Here is a 19,360-nt window from a genome sequence, read left to right as displayed (position 1 = left end):
ACAATTTGCCTGCAGCATTTTTAGTTGTACGAAGTTTAATACACACATGTTTCCATGATGGTAGTGGTTGTGTAACTGGGAACATTTGTGTAAACAAGCTTTTATTACAGTGCATGTTTATAAAATAGATTGCTGAAACTTTGTGTTAGCTGGAAAGTCACATTTCAAGTGCAGTAGCATCCTTCATGCATCCTTTATGCATTTCTCTTTAGGTAGTGTGGTGGAGTAGCTAATAAGAAGATTCTGAAGAGCAAGACAGTTTTATAGAGAAACTCAAAGTTTAGAGAGAGATTAAAAGCATTGCCAAATGTTCTTTTCTTTATGCTAGTACCTGTATTGGCCCAGTTGTTGGACCTCTTATCTGGCGGTATGTAGATGAACTTGCGAAGGCTGGAGACAGCGTGTGAGCCCACTAAGGTGTAACGTCCAAAAGCTCTGCAATCCACCACTCGGATATTCAGTGGAGGATGGAGTAACTCATTCTCTGGTAGGTCCTGCAATATAAAATTTGGTGACACCATTACTGACCTAAGAAGCATGTGAAAGTAACAAGCATCCCAGCTAACAGAGTAATGTATTTTACAGGTTCTAAGAAGGTAGCCTTTAATGTTATAGAAATATGCTCCTGGGGTGTTTGAAAAAATTGTTTCCCACTGATATTACAGGGAAGGATAGTCATAAATCACGAGTTAGCGACCACGTAGATGTGATCATGTTATGTCACCAGGTCAGCAGGTCATTTGTTTCATTGCAGGCAGCTACTGGATGATTAGCATTAGTGTGAATGTCAATTGAAAGACGATGAAATGCAAATATTTAAGTGCTGCTACAAATCAAAGAAATAAATTACTTTCTCAACAAGAACGAGCGAAACTAGCAAAGATACCAAAAAAAGTGTTTAAAAGAGAAGAAAATGAGCCAGCAAAGAGAACAGCTGAAATCCTGCAAAATGAAGAGCAGCTAGCAAATATATCAAATGAAGCTTCACCTCCTGCATTGGCTTAGGTGAAGTAGCCTACATTTCCTCATTGTTTGTTTGTGTTAAAAAATATTTAAAATGTAATGATTTTTTTCCTCTGGCTGGTGTGTTTTTACAGGCCTATATAGCGCAACTCTGTTTTTCTATTTCTTTTTCATTTCCGTCAAATTTCATGTGCTAATTTTTAAATCAATATATGAATGGGCATTTAAAACTTATTGTATTACAAAGTGTTAATGTCACCTCAATTTTAAATAACAATTTTCAATAACAATTTTTGAACCATTAATAGGTCTATGTTGTTTTTTTTGTGCAAGTTTAACGTAATGGAGCAGGTAATACACCAGTACAGTGGTGGACTGGCCATCCTCCTTGTTTGGTAGGAGGGCCCTGTCTTCTGCACTTGCTGGGGGGCCAGTATTTTTCCATTACACCACTGATTCCTACGATTAAAGCTGTTGCCGCAATGTTTTACAAAACATTCTCCAAACACCTAGCACATGTGACAGGTTGAACGTTCGGAGAAATGTTCTGCTAACCTAAAATTGTTAGCTGGGATGTGGGCTATTTACATCAGAGAGAACTCACCACTTCAAACCATTTCACCAGAGTGCTGAAGTTTGGATTTTTCTTGTAGTTTTGAATGAGGGCTGATTGGACACCTTTTCCTGCACACTCAATATCCACGCGAGGTTTGTCCACCTGTGTTAGGTTAATCCTCTTTATGTCCCTCAGGCCCCAGAACAGAATCTATAGTGTGATGGAGAGGCTCAGTCTGACACAGTCTCCAAAAAATACTTAACCCATACTAACTATACACAGGTAGTCTGATTATGGGCAGTGTGTAAATTTGTTTGTTGAGCTTTTCACCTCTATACGGTATTTGCTGAGGACAGGCCGTATTCCCAGAGGCACCGGTAGGATGGGACCATGGTCTTCGTCATTTGGCCCATCAAGAGGCGGGAGATCTTTTACTCCTGCTGGTCCGATCTGTGTATGGGAAAGCATTCAGTAACACTAACTAAATTCTCCTCAATATCTCCTGAAAATACAACATAAATAACTTTTGCCATCAAGTGCAACAGCCAGAAACCAGATCGAATCAGTGCAGTGGATTGAGTCAATTACAGAGAAACAGAGAAAAAACTGCAAAGAGGTAGTTTAAATAAACATGAACAGTTTTCTGAGAGAAGCACCTAGATTTGAGGGATTGCAAAGCTTATAAATAGTTCTCAAACTTTTTGCAGACAAAATAATTTATAAGCAGATAAAAATCATTTTAACTGTAAAATAAATTCCACAGACTGCTTCTTCACAGATGTTTTTAAGGGCATAATCAAACTATTCAAATATTAAGCAGATTATTTAAATGTGTATAATAAATAATACTATTCTGGCTATTTATCGGAACCATAAGGCTTTTTATCCTTGAGCATCAAACATTCATGTGAGCAGTCACCACTTGTACGTCTGTACCTGCAGAAGCTCAAAGGCAGCCAGCAGCTCTCCTGCAGTGGAGTTTCCTCTATAAATCTGGTAGTACTCCAACTGGGGCGGGAAGCGTGGGGGGCCGTAATGCTCATCAACCATCTTAGTTATGGGCTTGGCAAAAGTTCGGCCAATGAATTCTGCTTTTCCCTGCACACAATACACACGTATGACAATCAATTCATAAGCACTGGAGGTCACTGTTGGCACATACCTACAGATATGATTTTAGCGACTGTGGTGTTACAACTAGAGATGTCATTTTGTACATTCAGCTGCAAGAAGCATATCTCAGATTTATAAATTATGTTGTGCATTTGACTTTTGTTACTTACAAAATTTCACAGATCTGGTGGAAACTTATCTAATACACTGTTTTAATTGCAATGAAATTTTAATTATGTTCAGTGCTTTAACAGAAGTTTTGGAAATGAGAATTTTGTGAAGCGTTATCAAGAGGTACTTTCAAGCATGAGACAAAAGCAAATAAGCACTCAAAAGCCTTGCTGCTCTTTTCATTGCAAAATTGCTCTTAACTCCCACACTCATTACAGCACCAACACCATAAGTGCAGTTAGAATAATTTAGACTAAAACTTAAACTACGAATGAAACAAAAATTAACATACCTAATCACAAAGAGATAGGAACTGCAAGTTAGTGAGGCAAAAGGAACCATTTGAGGGTGTTTTCAATAGTGCCAGTGGAATTATGCTATATTTGACAAAACTGTCTCTTCTCTGGGTCTAGCCCCAACTCAGTCCACATATCATATACCTTGTGAAGCTTAGCTACCTGCATAAACCAGGGATTCCCCAACTTTTTAACCGCCAGGTAGATTCTACAGACTACCATGATCCCAGTACAGATTTACAATATTTTATGAAGCTAATTCTAACAATTGTACAATTAAAGAAATTAAGCAAAACCATGCCATCAAATTTATGTATTGGGGCCATTAGAGCTTTTTTTGTTTGTTTGTTTGTTTGTTTGTTTGTTTTTCCTTTATTGTGTTTTCTTTTTCTTTCTACAAATCCTAAACTGTGTTAAAAGATTTACAACACCTAGTTTTCATGAATTTATTTTAATAAAAATAAAGTCACATTCAAGTTGTCATTAAACCTTATTTTTAAGTTATTTTGGTTTGGATTAAACCCATTTAATACAAATGACCAGTTAATATAATCATTTAAAGATGCTATAGGTTACTAATAAGTATAACAGCTTTAATATTAGTTGATTGTAATTGCCAATGGATTAAAAGAAAAAAAAATGTGGCTATGCTTTACAGATCCCTCTGGGTCCACTTTGAAAAGAACCATGGGCATAAACCAAGATTTCTCTAGATAATATCTGTACTACAGCCTGCTATTACTTCAAAAGTGTCATTCAACAACAAGGCAGGGCCAGAGTTAAACAGGAACAAACATTGACTCCGGACAATGGCAAACATTTCAGTAAACTCTTATCTCAGTGAAACGAGGGTTCATTATCTGTTCATTACAGCCTCTAAAAATGCAAACGTATACTGCATTAGAGCTCAGTTTAAATGGAGTAATTACACACATACATAAAATCGAAAGCTTACCACAGTATCCTGGTCATATATTTCTATGACAATGATTGGAGGGTCATCACGGAGTTCACTGGCTTCACCGTAAAGCTCAACATTATCAAACACCAGCATCTGGTCCCATGTTGGACAAAGAGTCTCACTGAGCACCTGAAACAACCCAATAGATGCATTACATTACGTAGGTGAATTACACATTAATTCAGAAAAACATACACCTGTGTGTTGAAAATACAAACGTGAAGAGCATAGTATGTAGCAGACCTCATTAAAACTGAAATAAATCCATAAATCCATAGGTAAAGTATTACATAGAAACACACCTCTGTGACTTGGCTGTATGTGGAAAAGAAGACCCTGCCGAAAGGATCAGACAGGCCACTATCATCAGCAGCAAACAGGCTACGGGCCTGATACATGTGAGCCCTTAGCTGGAACACCTGCATACCTAAAAGGGGACATGGAGGCTTTAAAAACAATAAAAGCTCATTTTGGAAATATCCAAATGACATACTAATTGCTGTTATGTAAATTAACTCTACAGTACACTACAGAAAGCACATCCAAAATGTCTTTATATAAGTAATAATGTTGTATAAGATAATAATGATAATAATGATAATAAGTCATGTGACAGGGATATTTTAAGTTCTAGGAAGAATTTTAAAATCAGGAATTTAAATTTTAAAAACAAGAAAACAGTGCACAGATTACACTGTCAGCCAACAATCTGTTCTACTGGAAAGAAAAAATTACAGATCCACTTATGATTGCAGCACAGACTAATTTAATATAATTTTCTTCTAATGCTATTAAAAAAAAGCTAAAATAATTAAATTAAAAGAAAATTAAGCACATATGTTAATTTCTATAATAACTATATAATAGTAGTTGAAAGTTATAATAGCAAAAAAAGGACTTTCTTTCTTTCAATTTAATAACAAACACTGTAATAGCAGTTGTTGGTGAAAAAAAGTGTTTATCTGGGCCAAAGTACCAAAAAAGGAAAGAAATGCTGGATATAATACACAAAATTGCAATTCTTTCTTTCTTTCTTTCTTTCATACTTTCCTTCTTTTGAACTTTCTTTCGAATTTACTTTATAAACCCAATCACACTAAATAGCCAACACGTTAATTTTGCTCTGATTTGGATTTAATAAGTGAGAAAGCTCCCTAAGTCTCTCTAAGCACAGACTTAAGAAAAGATGAGCATGCATATTTACTGTTATAGACGAGGTTAATGGGAGGCACAGGCTGTAGGCCTGTGCTTTTAGTAGCTGCTTTATTTTCCTCAAAGCCACTGGGCAGGCCACTCAAGAAGTCCTTCCTTTGTTTGTTCAGGCCAAGCCACAAGTACAACTCCAACTTAGCTTGAACTGTCCAGCCAGCTGGGCCAAAGCTCTTCTTTCCAGGTAACTGCATATAAAAGTTTATTATGAACAATATAAAAGTTCCACTAACACCAGCATACAGCCAACAAAGGTCAGTATTATGTGAATGTAATATTGATGTGCTATTATCTCCTTTTAGAGCTTGAACTTAAAGGAAAATTAAACAGGACAAAAAACACTTTAGTCAGATAAAGGAAACAGAGGGACTTACCCGGAGAAAGACAGCTTTGACTTTCCCACAATCTCTACCCATCTCCTCATCTACAATTGAGTAGAGGATGTCTTTTGAAGGAATGCGTGCGTATGCTATACGCTTATTGTTACTTATCATCCATATGAACACATCCGGAATACTGTGCTGTGGCTGAAAACAAAAAGGATATTTTATCAAAATATCAATGTGATATAATGTTAAAATGTCAGAAGTTGTTGTTCATCTAACCTCATCAGCCATGAACCGGAGCTTCTGCAGGAAATTCAGTGCCAGTTTTAGTTTGTCTCGCACAGTGTTTTTCTTCACTTGTGAGCGCATGGACTTGGCCTGCTGGGCCATGCTCTCCTACAAACAACACAGCGAAACACGTTTAGCTCCTACATTTGAGCTTTTATTAGTTGTACATGGTGGGCGCGTACTGTGTAAATATAATGTAATACCATCTCTCTTAGACAAGACTTCAGCCTTTCCCGGTCCAATTTGGTTATACCAGCCTGATTCTGATCTTTATTGGCCAGGGTGACAAATCGACTGTCAGAACAAAAATAATAGAACATGAGATTGTATTTATTTGGTAAATAAATCATAGTATGTCATATGGAACTTATAAAGCTGCTGCTGGTGGTTATTTTTTAATTATTAAATGCTCGAATGGTTGAATGCTCGAATCGGACTGGAGAGAAAGTGTGCATTATTTTTGTATAACAGCGCAGGTAGTTAGGGCTGTAACATGAATGAGTTACTGTGCTCATTGTAATATGTTACTGTTTTTATAGTAACACAGGGACTTCTATGGTGGACGCTCCACATAATCTAAGACTGATAAACAAATTTAAAAATGGGCTGTTGTTTAACAAAGCAATTCTTATAATCATTGATGTGGTGAAGTTTTTTTTTAGGAGACATTTATTTAATATTTATGGAGTCTCGGTTGTAAGCGCTGTCATACTTGGTTACGCGTTCTGTTTTCTACATTTTCTCTGTAAAATTATAGGCTGCGCTCTGTGTGTGTGTGTGTGTGTGTGTGTGTGTATCTGTGAGAGAGAGATGTTGATGAAGAAGTGAGTGTTTATCCCAGCTTTTTTTTGCAAGTGATAACAGGAATTAACTTGTCTCTCAGACGTTCCACAACATTAAATCTAACTATAAACCATTAAAATGTGCAACATATCATTGATGAATAAATTAAACATTGTAATCTTTGGCAAATCACTGTGCTACAAACATAATTTTTTTTTTTACAACTGTAAAACAGCACAGTCTGTCATGTGTAATTCCTTATATAGGGTATGGCCAGAAATTAATATATTGAATTTCCCAAGATCAATTTTGTGGCCAGGAAACACTTTGGATTAATCGAGCCAGGGACTGTATTTCAGAGTGAATGAGAAATCAAAGAAATCAGACACACAGACAAATCAGAGAAGTTGATAATATAACACGTTACTTCAATCAAGGAATGACATAAAGACATACTGGTGTCATTGCAACATATATAGTCATGTATATATATTTGTGTGTGTGTGTGTGTGTGTGTGTGTGTGTGTGTGTGTATGTATAGGATATAGTCATGTCACTTTAAATGAATTCTCAAAACAAATAGATTTTTTCCCTTGTTCTTGTTCAATAATTAACTGGAGGCCATGTATTAAGTATGCCATTTCCACAACATGTGGACTCAAAATATTAACTAGTGGCCTCAATATATTAATTTGTGGCCACAGTTTATTAACAAATGTCCACCATGTCATCTCAGTGGCTCTGTAAGAACTGATGCTCATTCTTGTCTTTTACATTGTCAAAAAGGCTGCTATATTTTCTGCGACACACTAGCTGCTATATCACTACTAAAATGAGGTTTTGGCAGGTTTATGCACACTTACTTGCATCCAATGCTCAGCTCCTCCAGAACACCCCTCAGTCTGCGTTCAGGATAAGCCTTTTCTGTCTTCAAAATCTCCTGAACATCATTCAGACCCTCTTCCTATCAAACAAACACATTTCCTGAGCTAGGGAAAAAATATTTCTTCACCCTGTAACACAAATGTCTTTTTCTCAATTCTAGAAAACACAAGGACAAATTGTCTAACCAGTTTATCTGCAATCTTGTCCATGATATTTGAGTTGTAGAGACGTCTTCTGTGATCTTGCCACCAACTCTTGATGTAGATGCAAGGCTTCTTTTCAAAATATGGCAAATGGAAGTAATTGCTGAAAAAGTAAAATGCACAACGCTCAACAAGTTCTGAAATGGCTGCACTGGTAAATAATTCAGCTAATCAATTTAACTGATTCACTTAGAGGGAAAAACAAGAATGGTAGAAAGGAAGGTAAAAAATGAATGAAGACTGAAAAATAATTAGATTTGTTGATCTCATTCTGGGCAAAAAGATACTTTGTGCTTTGTGGTCATTTTCAGATTCTCAAAAGTCTGTCTACATCTTTCTCAAATGGCAATTACAAAAATTCACTTCACTACACTCATCATTTAATTACTAACTCATTATTTAATTAAAAACATCAGAAGGATGTGTCCACATATAGCATTCACCTGAGATGACACTAACACAATAACATACTTTTCTTAACCTTTGATCTTTAACCTCATAGGCATCAGCTCTGTTCTCTTAAGACCGACCTGTCAGTGATTACAGGCTTCATGGGAGGGGTAGAGGACACTGATGCCAGCTCTCCATCCTCCTCAGGCTCTTCATCACTGGAGTTATGGATCAGCTCGGACTCCTCATCTTCACCCTCTCCTTTGCCCTTCTTCTTCCTTTTTACAGGCTTGCTCACGCCATCAAGCTGGTTACCATAGTTACCTAGGAAAGGGGAAGGCATAATTGGAAAGGTTATTTAGTCCAAAATATTGTATCTTGTTAAGTGTACTTCAGCGAAACTAATTTTTAGCACTAATGTTATGCATGTTCCAGGAACAAGAAATAAACAACCTTATCATTTTCAGGCTATCATTTACATTTATGGCATTTTGGCAGACGCCCTTATCCAGAGCGACTTCCATTTATGTCATTTACCCACCAATAGTGACTTCAAAGTTGATTGGTTTGTCTCCTATCTTCCTGTCAATCATAGTGGCCTCTAAGAAGGATCCAAACAGAAAAAAATCCTCTACTTTCCCTGTTGAAACCTGAACACAAAGAGAGTTTGTAGACAATCACCATGTATCTTAGTTGAGCAGCGTGATTCTGTTTGTAACTTTAGATAGCACATTATATAGCACTTTTAACAACTGAAAATCACAAAACAGCCTAACAAAAATCAATAAACAATTAACTGAAAAAAAGCCAAATAAGGTACAAATTGACTGAAGACCATGGCCACAATAAAATGTTTTTGTGCAAATCTTATCGTAAACATAAAGCAGATTTAATTCCCTAATGAGTAAGCCAGAGGCAACAATGGCAAGGAAAACCTCCCCGAGACGACATGAGAAAGAGACCTTGATAGGAACCAGACTCAAAATGGAATCCATCCTCTTCTCAATGACAACAGATAATGGGATTTTAAATCATCACAGTATACACATGTAGAAGAGTAGTGTTGAAGGGATGTTCAGTATGATTATATTGTGAATAAGAGTACTCAGATGAGACGGTCTTTATTATTACTGCATAAGTTCTTAGCTACCATATATATCTACAGAATCAAGGTGAAATTATTCACTGAAGAAAGGGTGAGACTTGGCCATAAACTCTTTTAGGGAAGTATTTAAGGTATCCATGTTTCACCAGCCACAGGAGCAGGAAGTGAGTCCAGAAGCAGAAGTCAGGATGACTTCAACAGTAGATGTGGAACTATGTGGAACTGTGCCAGAAAAATAATAGCAGCATAATGCCCCTCAACGTATTCCTGCCCAGAACCCCCTACTATTTGACCTCAGTTTCCTCTAAACTTAAAAATTCCAAACCAGACATAGTGAGACAGAAGAGAGACAGACTCATGAGCTGCTCTCATCCTCTCATACTGCCAGTTATTACGCCCATTGTTGGTCTGGCTGATTACAGCTCAAGCGAGAAAATCTGTTCATTTCGGTTCATTTCAATATTTTATTAATTTTATTTCTATTTATCATTTTTGATCTATTTATGCTTCACAGTGTAATAACTGGTTTGCCCTCAGGTTTACATTGTAAAAAGTAAATAAATGGTGAGGGTTGGGAGGTTTCCTATAACACTTTATGACTGCTCCTGTCAGTGTCTAGATACATAAACGTGTTTTCACACAGCGAACCCATTAAACATTTTCAGGATTAGTATGGATTATCTCTGAGCAAACCAACCTCAGGAGACAACCAATCCTTGCTGCTCAGAAAAAGATAAAATATCTGAGGTCCCATAGGCACAAGTTCAACCCATACAAAATGAGCTCTAAACCTGAAGATACAGTACTAGTGATTTCCCCACTATTCACACATAAGGGCAATTTAGAGTAGCCAATCCCGGCTATAGGCTCAATACCTGCTAAAATACACACTTCAGTCTTAAGATCTTATAATTAGTTGTTCAGGAAATGGGGATCTACTTCCACAATTTGAAAAATAATATTAAATTAAATTGACAGATATATTGGTGAGTACATACTCTATCTACTTATGTGTAGTTACTTTATCTTTTTCTTATTATTTTGTTATAAAGCCTAATACAGAGGTTTCCAACCCTGGTCCTGGAGTACCCCTGCACATTTTAGTGTTTTCAATGCTCTAACACACCCACTTCCACTCAGGAAGGGCTGTTAATCAGCCGATTAGTTGAAGCAGTGTTGGGAGCAGGAAAAACACTAAAATGTGCAGGATGGGGTATACTCCAGCACCAGGATTGGGAACCTGTGACATGACATACATGTATGACTGGCTGGGGAAATCTGTCAGATGTCGCTGTGGCAGAATGTGGGAAAACAGCCAAAAATAATGAATTTTAACCAAATTAAGTTTTCCTACAAAAAAACCTCAACCATAAGAAAATAAATATATATTTTACGAAAATGATGTGGAAATGTTTTTATTTAGGCTAAATTCTAACCTTGCCTTAGCTATCTGCATGCAAAGATCATGTTGGGTAACGAGCCAGTTTAACAAACGCAGCAGTAAATGCAGTCAGTCTGCCTAAAGATGTCTAAAACTTTGCTAGCTAAGTGTGCTTTTCTCTTATAAATGGACATAAGCCTAATCAATTCTGTTTCTAATCAGGCACAAACTCTCAAATTGTCCATGATGCATCTGCACTGTCACATTGCCAAAACAGAGAAGATCGCTTAGTCACACGTGTACTCTGTTCAGAGTTTGCTTAAATGACCTAATAAAAAGACATTAACTAAAAAAAACAACATAACTAATCTATGATTATTTCTCCATTAATATTAGTGCGGAAATAAGTCAAGTGAAGAAGGTGACTTTTACATCAGGTGATGAGACCTGATGATGAGACTCAGTGTAAACCCATATGAGGATGGGTTCTCTGTTGAGCCTGGTTCCTCTCAAGGTTTCTTCCTATCACCATCTCAGGGAGTTTTTCCTTGCCACCGTCGCCCTGCTTGCTCATCAGAGACGGCACACACACACACACTTCACTTTACTTTTGTTTGTGTAAAGCTGCTTTGAGACAATGACCTTTGTAAAAAGCGCTATACAAATAAAAATGAATTGAATTGAATTGAATGAGACCGAGACAGAGATGATGCTGATAATCAGTAATTAGAAATTAATGTGAAACTAAATGAGTTCTCATATATAGTAGCACTTTGATCACTTTTTTAATGTTCCACAAATCTTATGAAAGTCAAAACTAATGCGGCGCTAAGCAAAAAATAATACATTACTTTAAGTCATGAACGCATTGTAAATTAACTAATTAATAATTAATTAACTAATTAAAGTCTGGATTCTGTTGTATTTTAATTACCCACAATCAGTCACTGTCTTTTCAAAAAATGCCTGCAATATTTTGTATCTTACTTCTGAAACATTTGTCATGGGTTCCACCTGGACTTCAGTGGAGATGTTTACATCTGAAGAGGATGTGTCCAAGATCTCCACAGCAAGACCAATGAGGAGACGGGCCCTGAAGGACACACCCTCTCCAATCCCCTCGTTTAAGTCCTGGTGCTCGTCCATTAGTGTGTACTGGCGTGTGGAGCCATACATGTTCACCCAGGCTGGCCCCAGTGTGGGTAAGAAGCCTAAAGAGGGGACAGAGAGGTGAGCCAAAATGTTTATGCTTCTGGGAAGACACCAGTTTCCTTGCTAATGTCTTAAACAGTGTGCTCTATAAGTACACTTTCTGTCCACATTTCAAAGTTCTAATTCAGTGGAGACAGATTGCCCTTTCCTAATACCTTTGTCTCCATCATTTGAAACCTTGCGAAGGTCAATAAAATGAGTTCCTATGGCAACGTCGTTAACCTTGTCGGAATCCCGGATCTGAATTTTCATGCGTTTACACAGCGGTGGGAACATCTCAGTGAAGACGATTTGCTCATTCCAGCAGGGCTCATAGGTGCCCTTCTGGACTGTGGTTTTCCCCTGTGGACACACATACATGTAAAGCACATCATATAAAGGCCTTCTTCAATAAAGCAATCAGCAGCATTAGACATAGACTGTATTGTTGTAAAAGAGTTGTAGGTAACTACTGTGTTTTTATACTGTAAGATGAAGGGAGCCTATTAGTGCTGCTGCAAGATTTTGGAATTTTACCTTTTATGCTAGAAAAAATGTTATTCTAAGCTATTAGAGGAAAAACATTTGTGTGTTGTGCTGTGCCCTTCTCCTTTCTCTGTGGATTAATCTGACTGTTATAAGTGGCAACTCAGTAAACTTTAATGATAAATTCAAGGCTGTGTCCCAAAATGTGTACTATGCAATAAGTGTAGTAAGTATAATAAATATAGCTGAATAGTAACACAGTTGAAGAACTGTCATATTATTTAGTATGATAGTATGCAATGTCGCACCATGCAGCTGTTATACATCAAATAGAGTAGCCAACTAAGATAGACAACCTTTACTGCCATATATACAAGTATAGCACAGAGAAATTCTTTTCTCCACCTATCCCAGATTGTGGGTAAGCTGGGATCAGAGTGCAGGGACAGTTGTGATAAGGCCCTCATGTAGTAGAGAGGGTTAAGTCCCTGCTCAAGGGTGCCACATTGGCAGATATGGGGTGCTGAGGCTTGAACACACAACCTACTGATCAGTAGGCCAGAGCCGTAACCACTGATTCTGGTTCTTTTCACTTGTGTCCTTTCATTACCCAGTAATGTGGTCATGTGTATTTTGTATCTGATCTCTGCATTTTTAATTTCTTCTCTGATCATGTGTATTTTGTATCTGATCTCTGCATTTTTAATTTCTTCTCTGATCATGTGTATTTTGTATCTGATCTCTGCATTTTTAATTTCTTCTCTGATCATGTGTATTTTGTATCTGATCTCTGCATTTTTAATTTCTTCTCTGGTTGTGCTCTCCAGCTTCTCTTTTAGCTAGCTAGCCACCTTTCTGATTAAGCTATGGCATAATTATGTATAACATATCCCATATAGCAAGTCATCACTACATATGCAATATACTTGTTTACTAATATACAATATACTTCTTTACAGAGTAAAGAACTCTGCACATTGCTTTATGATTATTTGCTTTTAAAGCCACTTCTGAGTATAATGTGCATTTTAAACTCATCAGTGTTAGAAATGAGCACCCACTCTTGGGGATTATTCATTAAATCTCCACACTATCACGATGTGATAAGCAGATTCAGCTTAATTTCTATTCACACTGCTTTCCTCCTGCAATTATTTGACATAATCTATTTTTTGAGCTGTAACACACAACTTACTGCATACTTCCCATAAAGCGATGAACAGTGGAATATTAAGAACATCTATTAACAGTGATTTAAAACAATGTCGAGGCAATGTCTTCCTAATAACAAACAAGCTGCATGTGAAACTGTGCCAACATTGGCTGGATGTGTGTGTGATGAAGTGATGCATCCAAAAACTCCTGTCAGTCAGTTTGATTGTGAGATACTAATTACAGCCTGGCAACAATGATTTGCTGCAGCTCAGGAACACCATGTTTTAGAATATTTTTCTTGCTTTGAATTTTTTTAAATTAAAAAATCATATGCACTGCAATTTTAGCAAAGCTCTGAACAGTGTTAGGTAGAGTTGGCTTACCTTCTGCCCAGAGAACTGCACTTGAACATAAGGGTCCACGAGGTCTCTGTTCTCTCCAATTAAAGCCTTTTTCACATTGGCCATGATGCTGGCATTCATTTTGGGCAGGCCTTCTGCTCGGAAGATCTTCACATAGAAGCGGGCCCACTGCCTCTCTGCTGGGAAGCCCTCAGGCAACAGAAGATTCCTGAAAGGAATTCAGGCCTATATTATGAAGAATTTTTTTTTTTTTTTTTTTTTTTTTTTTTTTGTATCTCATAATTAAGTACATGGGGATTGTGATTATTGAGAAGCTATGCAATCTTGAGCAACATCATTCCTTAAAATTTCATCAAATGTGCTATCCAACTAAAAAGTTTGACAATAATTAACCAACAGGTTATCTTTGGAATTAAACTCATTTCGTCTATCTGCACAGTTGAGTAACTAGATGTTTTACCCTTCTATGTCATCATCGTCTATCTCATTGGCCTTGTGTGGGGTCTTAATGTTGTCCCCTTTCCCTACCACCGCTATGTCACACTTTACATAGCCTTTGCAGCCTGCTGTGATGTCATCAGGGTCGGTCAGGATGGCCCATTTATGGTAGAACTGATGCTCTGTAACAAACAGCCATCAAAAAATTAAAGAGCAATAAATCATTTAGTGTCAGATAAACAATTTATTAATTAATCCAAAATATAGTCATCTACAGTATTTGTGTCTATTATCACTTCCATTTTTACTTACCAGGTTGTGCGTAGATTGTTCCTACATCTAGTTTAAAGGTGCCAACTAATGTGCCACTTCGCAATATGTTTTTGGAATGAATGACCTGCAGGATCATCAGAAGAGCCAATAACGTTCAATGCTTATGTAGATTTTTGCATACAACTTTACCTACACATTTCTTAGACCAGGGTTTCCTACTATGGCAGATAGAGTGTACTCACCGAAAGCTTCAGGATCTTGTCAAACATGACATCAGGTGGAACATGGAAGTCAAAGACAAAGTACTACAAAAAAAATGCAGCACATCAGCAAAGTTTTTCAAAGCAAGATTTCATTATGAAAGTGAATCTTTTATTGTCTCTTAAAAGTAGGACAATTTATGCAAATATAATCTGGGACTAGTTCAATTCGGTAAACAAGATTGTTATTTTTAAACAGTATGCCAACAGTATATTCTAATTGTATGTCACCATAAAACATTAATCAAAAATAGGGCCTCTATCTCAAATGCCTGTCATAATTCATCAGCTGAAGAACAGAAGAAATACCAAAATGAAAAAAAAAAACAGAAAAAAAGAATCAAGACATTGATTTCAAAAAGTCAGCAGTCAATTTTGATTCTTTTGAGAACAACTGTCTCAAGTTTTAATAAGTCTGAAAAACTCCAAAGATAGGGTATCCTAAAGATCCATTTGTGTAAAGCTAATTTTTTAAAAATTGGAGTCGTTCCATTATACTGGAGTCAACATACTGACAGGAAGCTAACAGGTCCATGAGGGAGCTATAGAGATCTCTCCAGTGCCTAACTGGTAAGAATAGTAGAAATATTCCAAATGAAGCATTTTTAAATGAAAAGTCTGTTGAGTCACCTCACAAAGTTAATACAGTGTGTCTCCAGTAACGTCAGAGAGCCAACAGAACAGCATCATTGCACCATTCATCAAAGACATTCCCTCAACTGATGGTTGAAAATCTCCTTCTGTATTGATCTGCAGTGGCCATTACCTCTAAGGTGATAAGTGGACCATGACCCCACAGCATAACATAGCCATGTTTCTTCCTTTCATTTTTTTTAAATTATTTAAAAAACAATATCATATAATAAGTAAAAAAAGACAGGGTTTATAATGGAAGATGGAGCAGTCTGGTAGATTGATCCACTTAAATGCAAGCTCAAGACTGCTCACCTCACTGTAGTAAGGACAGTTTGTTGACTCTTTCATAGACGTATACTTCTTCTCCTCTCCAATCTCTACACACACCAAAGGATCCATGTTTAAACCCAACAGCTGGCGAGCCTCAATCACCATAACGCTAATCTGCAAAGCAAATTTAATGAAAAAAAATTTAATTTAATGATACGAATTATTAAAACTTCTCTTTCCCACAACTTTGGTCCTGGAGCCATTGCACTATTTAGCACACTCTTTAAAAGGTTCCTTGAGAATTCTTTTGATTGTTATTTGTTCTACTTTTCTAAATGAGTTCAGTTTGAAACCTTTTAGGTTTTACCTTCTGTTGTGGCATTCAATGTTCTACACTGAACCTTTTTTTAAATCTGTTCAGACAAACTCTTAGATATTATGGTTGATGATATCTGGACCAGAAACCATTTTAAATGCAGCATCTACAATAGTGCTATTTGTGGATTTGGGTGTTGCATGTATAATCCACTGCTAAACAAAAAAGCAAGATAATATTTTTGAGGCTGAAGATAATTTTGGAAGCTGAGAATATGTTCATAGATGCAAGAATGGTGTTCATTGTCAGTATGTAGAATTGCTTTACTAATGAAGCCAGTGACTGGGGAACTACATTTTGGTTCCCAGTTCCCACAGTCCCAGAGCACCAGAGCAATCCCTCCAAATTCTCTTTATATTTTAAAAACTAAACGGTAAGCTGTGGATCCAAAAGTTATGCAGAATTTGCATTTTTGTGCAAAGGAGTCACACATAAGAATAATTAAGAGTACAGCTTGTACCAAATAATAGTTATCTTGAGGGGAAACATGAAAGCTCTGGGCTATACTTAGTTGTATCAAAATAATATGGTTCTGGGAATAAAAAACACAGAAGACAGACTGAGCATAATTAGAGCTAATACATCAAAAGCCTGGGTTTAATGTAGTGTCTCAAAGCATTCACATTTCAGAGAAAAGTACACATATTCAGAAGTAAACAAGGGGTATGAACACTGGTTGGTATATTTTTAAGCCCTGAAATTAAACAGATCATACTTAGAGGAGTTATAGCTATTGTGAGTTGTTAGTGGCTCTCATCACTAGTTCACTTCACTTCCCTCCATACCTGGTAATCCACAGGCCTTCCTGCAACAGGCTCCATCTTAATATCTGGCTTTGATCTGGAACACATTAAAGGAGATTAATTTAATAACATTATCCCTGCATACACTCTCAGAAAAAAAGGGTATTAATCTGTAACAGTCGCTGAGCTGGCACACTTAAGCATACACCTTATATATAGTTTAACTGGACATGTGCAAATAGTGTATCACCTAAGGGTATCACCCCAGCAACAAGGAAAGCTACAGTTTAGTACTCTTTCTTCTGAGAGTGTAGGAATGATGAAGTCTAAACTTTAATAGGCTATTAAACAGAATTAAATTTTGAGAGTGGAACTACCTCTTATTGGATACATTAGTGGTCACTGCAGTGATGGAGGCCAGAGAGATAGAGTCAGGATCACGCTTTATACCTTTATGATCAAGATCCTCAGTTTCCAAGATGGCAGGATCATCTAGACACAAACATAAAATTCGATTGAGGAGGCAATGCAAGAAAGTCATTCCTAATCATCTGGACTCATAATGGAATGCTGAGCAGCTTTTAAAGCAGATAACAGAACCACAGCAATCTGCACTGGTAAAAATCCTACACCCATAATTGCTGACAAGCATTTAGATGAAAGTCCATTCACTGTGAGCTATTATTCCTGCATTCCTGCTATCCTAAAAAGAAAAGCATTCTATGGCCTTTTAAAAATGCAGCTCTAAATGCAGACATTTACCTTTCTTGTGGTTGTCTTTGGAGCTGCGAACCTTTCCAAGCTTCATGGCTGAAAACACTCCTTTTCCTGCTCTGAAGTACAAGAATACAATTTAAGGTTTAAAAACAGACTCTGGATATACTGTATATATTATACACACACTGTAAGCATCACTTGAAAGACAAATATTTAATAACACATCCCATACGCATCGAATATTAATATTGTGTAAGGTATACAGACCTTATACCTTAACTATTATTATTATTATTATTATTATTATTATTCTGGTGCAAATACCAAATGTAGTTTTTGACCACACAAGGCTTGAAACTCCAGTAATAATAATGAATTATGCCTTTAAATGCACTAAACATTTATAAATAAGTTCCAATGCATACATAATCTTTTGCAATGAATATTGTGGCCGCTGTTTTCACGATGGAAAGTTTTCAGCACATGAATACGTCAGCCATTTCACCGGAGAAAAACCCAGTTACAATAGCACTGGCCTTATCCAGTAACACTGCACTGATATTATACTGCTCAAATATCAGCAGTACTACAAAAGGCTGATGATGTCATAGCCTGGCTCGACAAATGCATGGGTTTAATAATTAAACAAGATGGGTACAGTTGTCCAATTAACTGCTGATATGGATCAATGTCCAAGAACAGATGAAAGCAATCTACACCACTTTTTTTTCTTCTTGTTCTTTAACTTAGATCAAAATTGTCAGGAGGGCATGCTTAATTACTATAAGGAATAAGCCACAAGGTAAAAAAAAAACATTATGAATTAATTCATTAATCAATTATCTGTTTGCAAATCATGTTTATAGTGTGTAAGACAAAAGCACATATTTCATCTTTGCAAATTGTAACATTACAGAAGAAAACTCATCTTTCTCAACAAGCTGTTGAATATCACCGATAACTGAAATAACTGAAGTTATTTATTGCATCCCTCCAATGTACATTAATTCTAAAAAAAGAACATAAATGTATTTACTAATATATTTATATTTATTGACTTGGCAAATGCTTTATTCAAATAAAAACTTTGAAACTGAGAGTGACACAAATGCTGCAAGAATAAGTTACACAAATTGACCAGAAGCAAGGGGCAGTTTGTTATAGAAAGAAGCAGTGCAGCTGAACACAAGTTGGAGAAAGTGCAAGTACTCAAGATGCTACAAATATTAGTTACATAAACCACAACTTCAACATCTCCCTCTGTCCTTATACAAGAATACAGTACTTTATAAAATAATTCAGTTCACTTCAAGATGATGTGTAGTCATCTGCTACTTTTATAGACTTTTACAGATAACAAGTAAAAATTAGAAATGCACAAAACCACCTCGTTAGGAGTTCAGGAACACCAGCAACCTCAGTGTGTAGATACCTACAATGTTGAATCCACTCATTCAGTTTCCATTTGTGTCCAATATCAACAGTTCATTAAACCCATATCACTTAGTGACAAAGCCTTCAAAAGCCCCAAAACACTGGTCACAATCAAATACAGAAAAGATTCACATTAACAGGAAAACAGGGCTATAGCATCATGTTCAACAAATTATTTGATCAGAACAATAAAATACACTAAAGTACAGAGGTACATACCATACACACTGTGTACTTCTCTATGTCCAACGGCCCTCTGAAAATAGGAACCTGTGAGCAAAGTAGTCCTGAGCAGCTGGCAGACTATGTGTTCATTTCACCTGTCTAATACGAGAAGAGTCACTACTGAGAGGAAGAGGGGGGTCACCAATAAGCAGGGAACCTGAGAG

The 19,360-nt window shown here is 36.7% G+C and overlaps 1 protein-coding gene across 8 annotated transcripts in view; it reads right to left on the bottom strand.

Moving 5' to 3' along the window:
* Nucleotides 1-19,360, bottom strand: part of otofa (otoferlin a) — a 63,525-nt gene that overhangs the window by 11,447 nt on the left and 32,718 nt on the right. For 7 of the 8 annotated variants that reach the window (XM_026923019.3, XM_026923020.3, XM_053242173.1 and 4 more), the window contains exons 6-29: nt 17,583-17,653; nt 17,198-17,312; nt 16,863-16,917; nt 15,744-15,875; nt 14,778-14,840; nt 14,575-14,659; nt 14,285-14,444; nt 13,846-14,032; nt 11,998-12,184; nt 11,618-11,841; nt 8,686-8,794; nt 8,285-8,468; nt 7,737-7,857; nt 7,530-7,630; nt 6,087-6,177; nt 5,875-5,991; nt 5,644-5,796; nt 5,265-5,457; nt 4,363-4,487; nt 4,055-4,189; nt 2,456-2,617; nt 1,850-1,969; nt 1,568-1,729; nt 332-494 (exon numbers count right to left, since the gene is read on the bottom strand). In XM_026923019.3, the coding sequence (XP_026778820.3) occupies nt 332-494; nt 1,568-1,729; nt 1,850-1,969; nt 2,456-2,617; nt 4,055-4,189; nt 4,363-4,487; nt 5,265-5,457; nt 5,644-5,796; nt 5,875-5,991; nt 6,087-6,177; nt 7,530-7,630; nt 7,737-7,857; nt 8,285-8,468; nt 8,686-8,794; nt 11,618-11,841; nt 11,998-12,184; nt 13,846-14,032; nt 14,285-14,444; nt 14,575-14,659; nt 14,778-14,840; nt 15,744-15,875; nt 16,863-16,917; nt 17,198-17,312; nt 17,583-17,653 (3,215 nt within the window). Of the gene's footprint in view, nt 1-331; nt 495-1,567; nt 1,730-1,849; nt 1,970-2,455; nt 2,618-4,054; nt 4,190-4,362; nt 4,488-5,264; nt 5,458-5,643; nt 5,797-5,874; nt 5,992-6,086; nt 6,178-7,529; nt 7,631-7,736; nt 7,858-8,284; nt 8,469-8,685; nt 8,795-11,617; nt 11,842-11,997; nt 12,185-13,845; nt 14,033-14,284; nt 14,445-14,574; nt 14,660-14,777; nt 14,841-15,743; nt 15,876-16,862; nt 16,918-17,197; nt 17,313-17,582; nt 17,654-19,190; nt 19,347-19,360 lie in introns of those variants that run through there. The other variant, XM_053242174.1, reaches the window with a different exon arrangement.

This window comes from Pangasianodon hypophthalmus, chromosome 19, assembly GCF_027358585.1.
Source record: "Pangasianodon hypophthalmus isolate fPanHyp1 chromosome 19, fPanHyp1.pri, whole genome shotgun sequence".
Lineage (NCBI taxonomy): Eukaryota > Metazoa > Chordata > Actinopteri > Siluriformes > Pangasiidae > Pangasianodon > Pangasianodon hypophthalmus.
The sequence above is the reverse complement of the archived record's forward strand: the minus strand, read 5'-3'. Positions and strand labels throughout refer to the sequence as shown.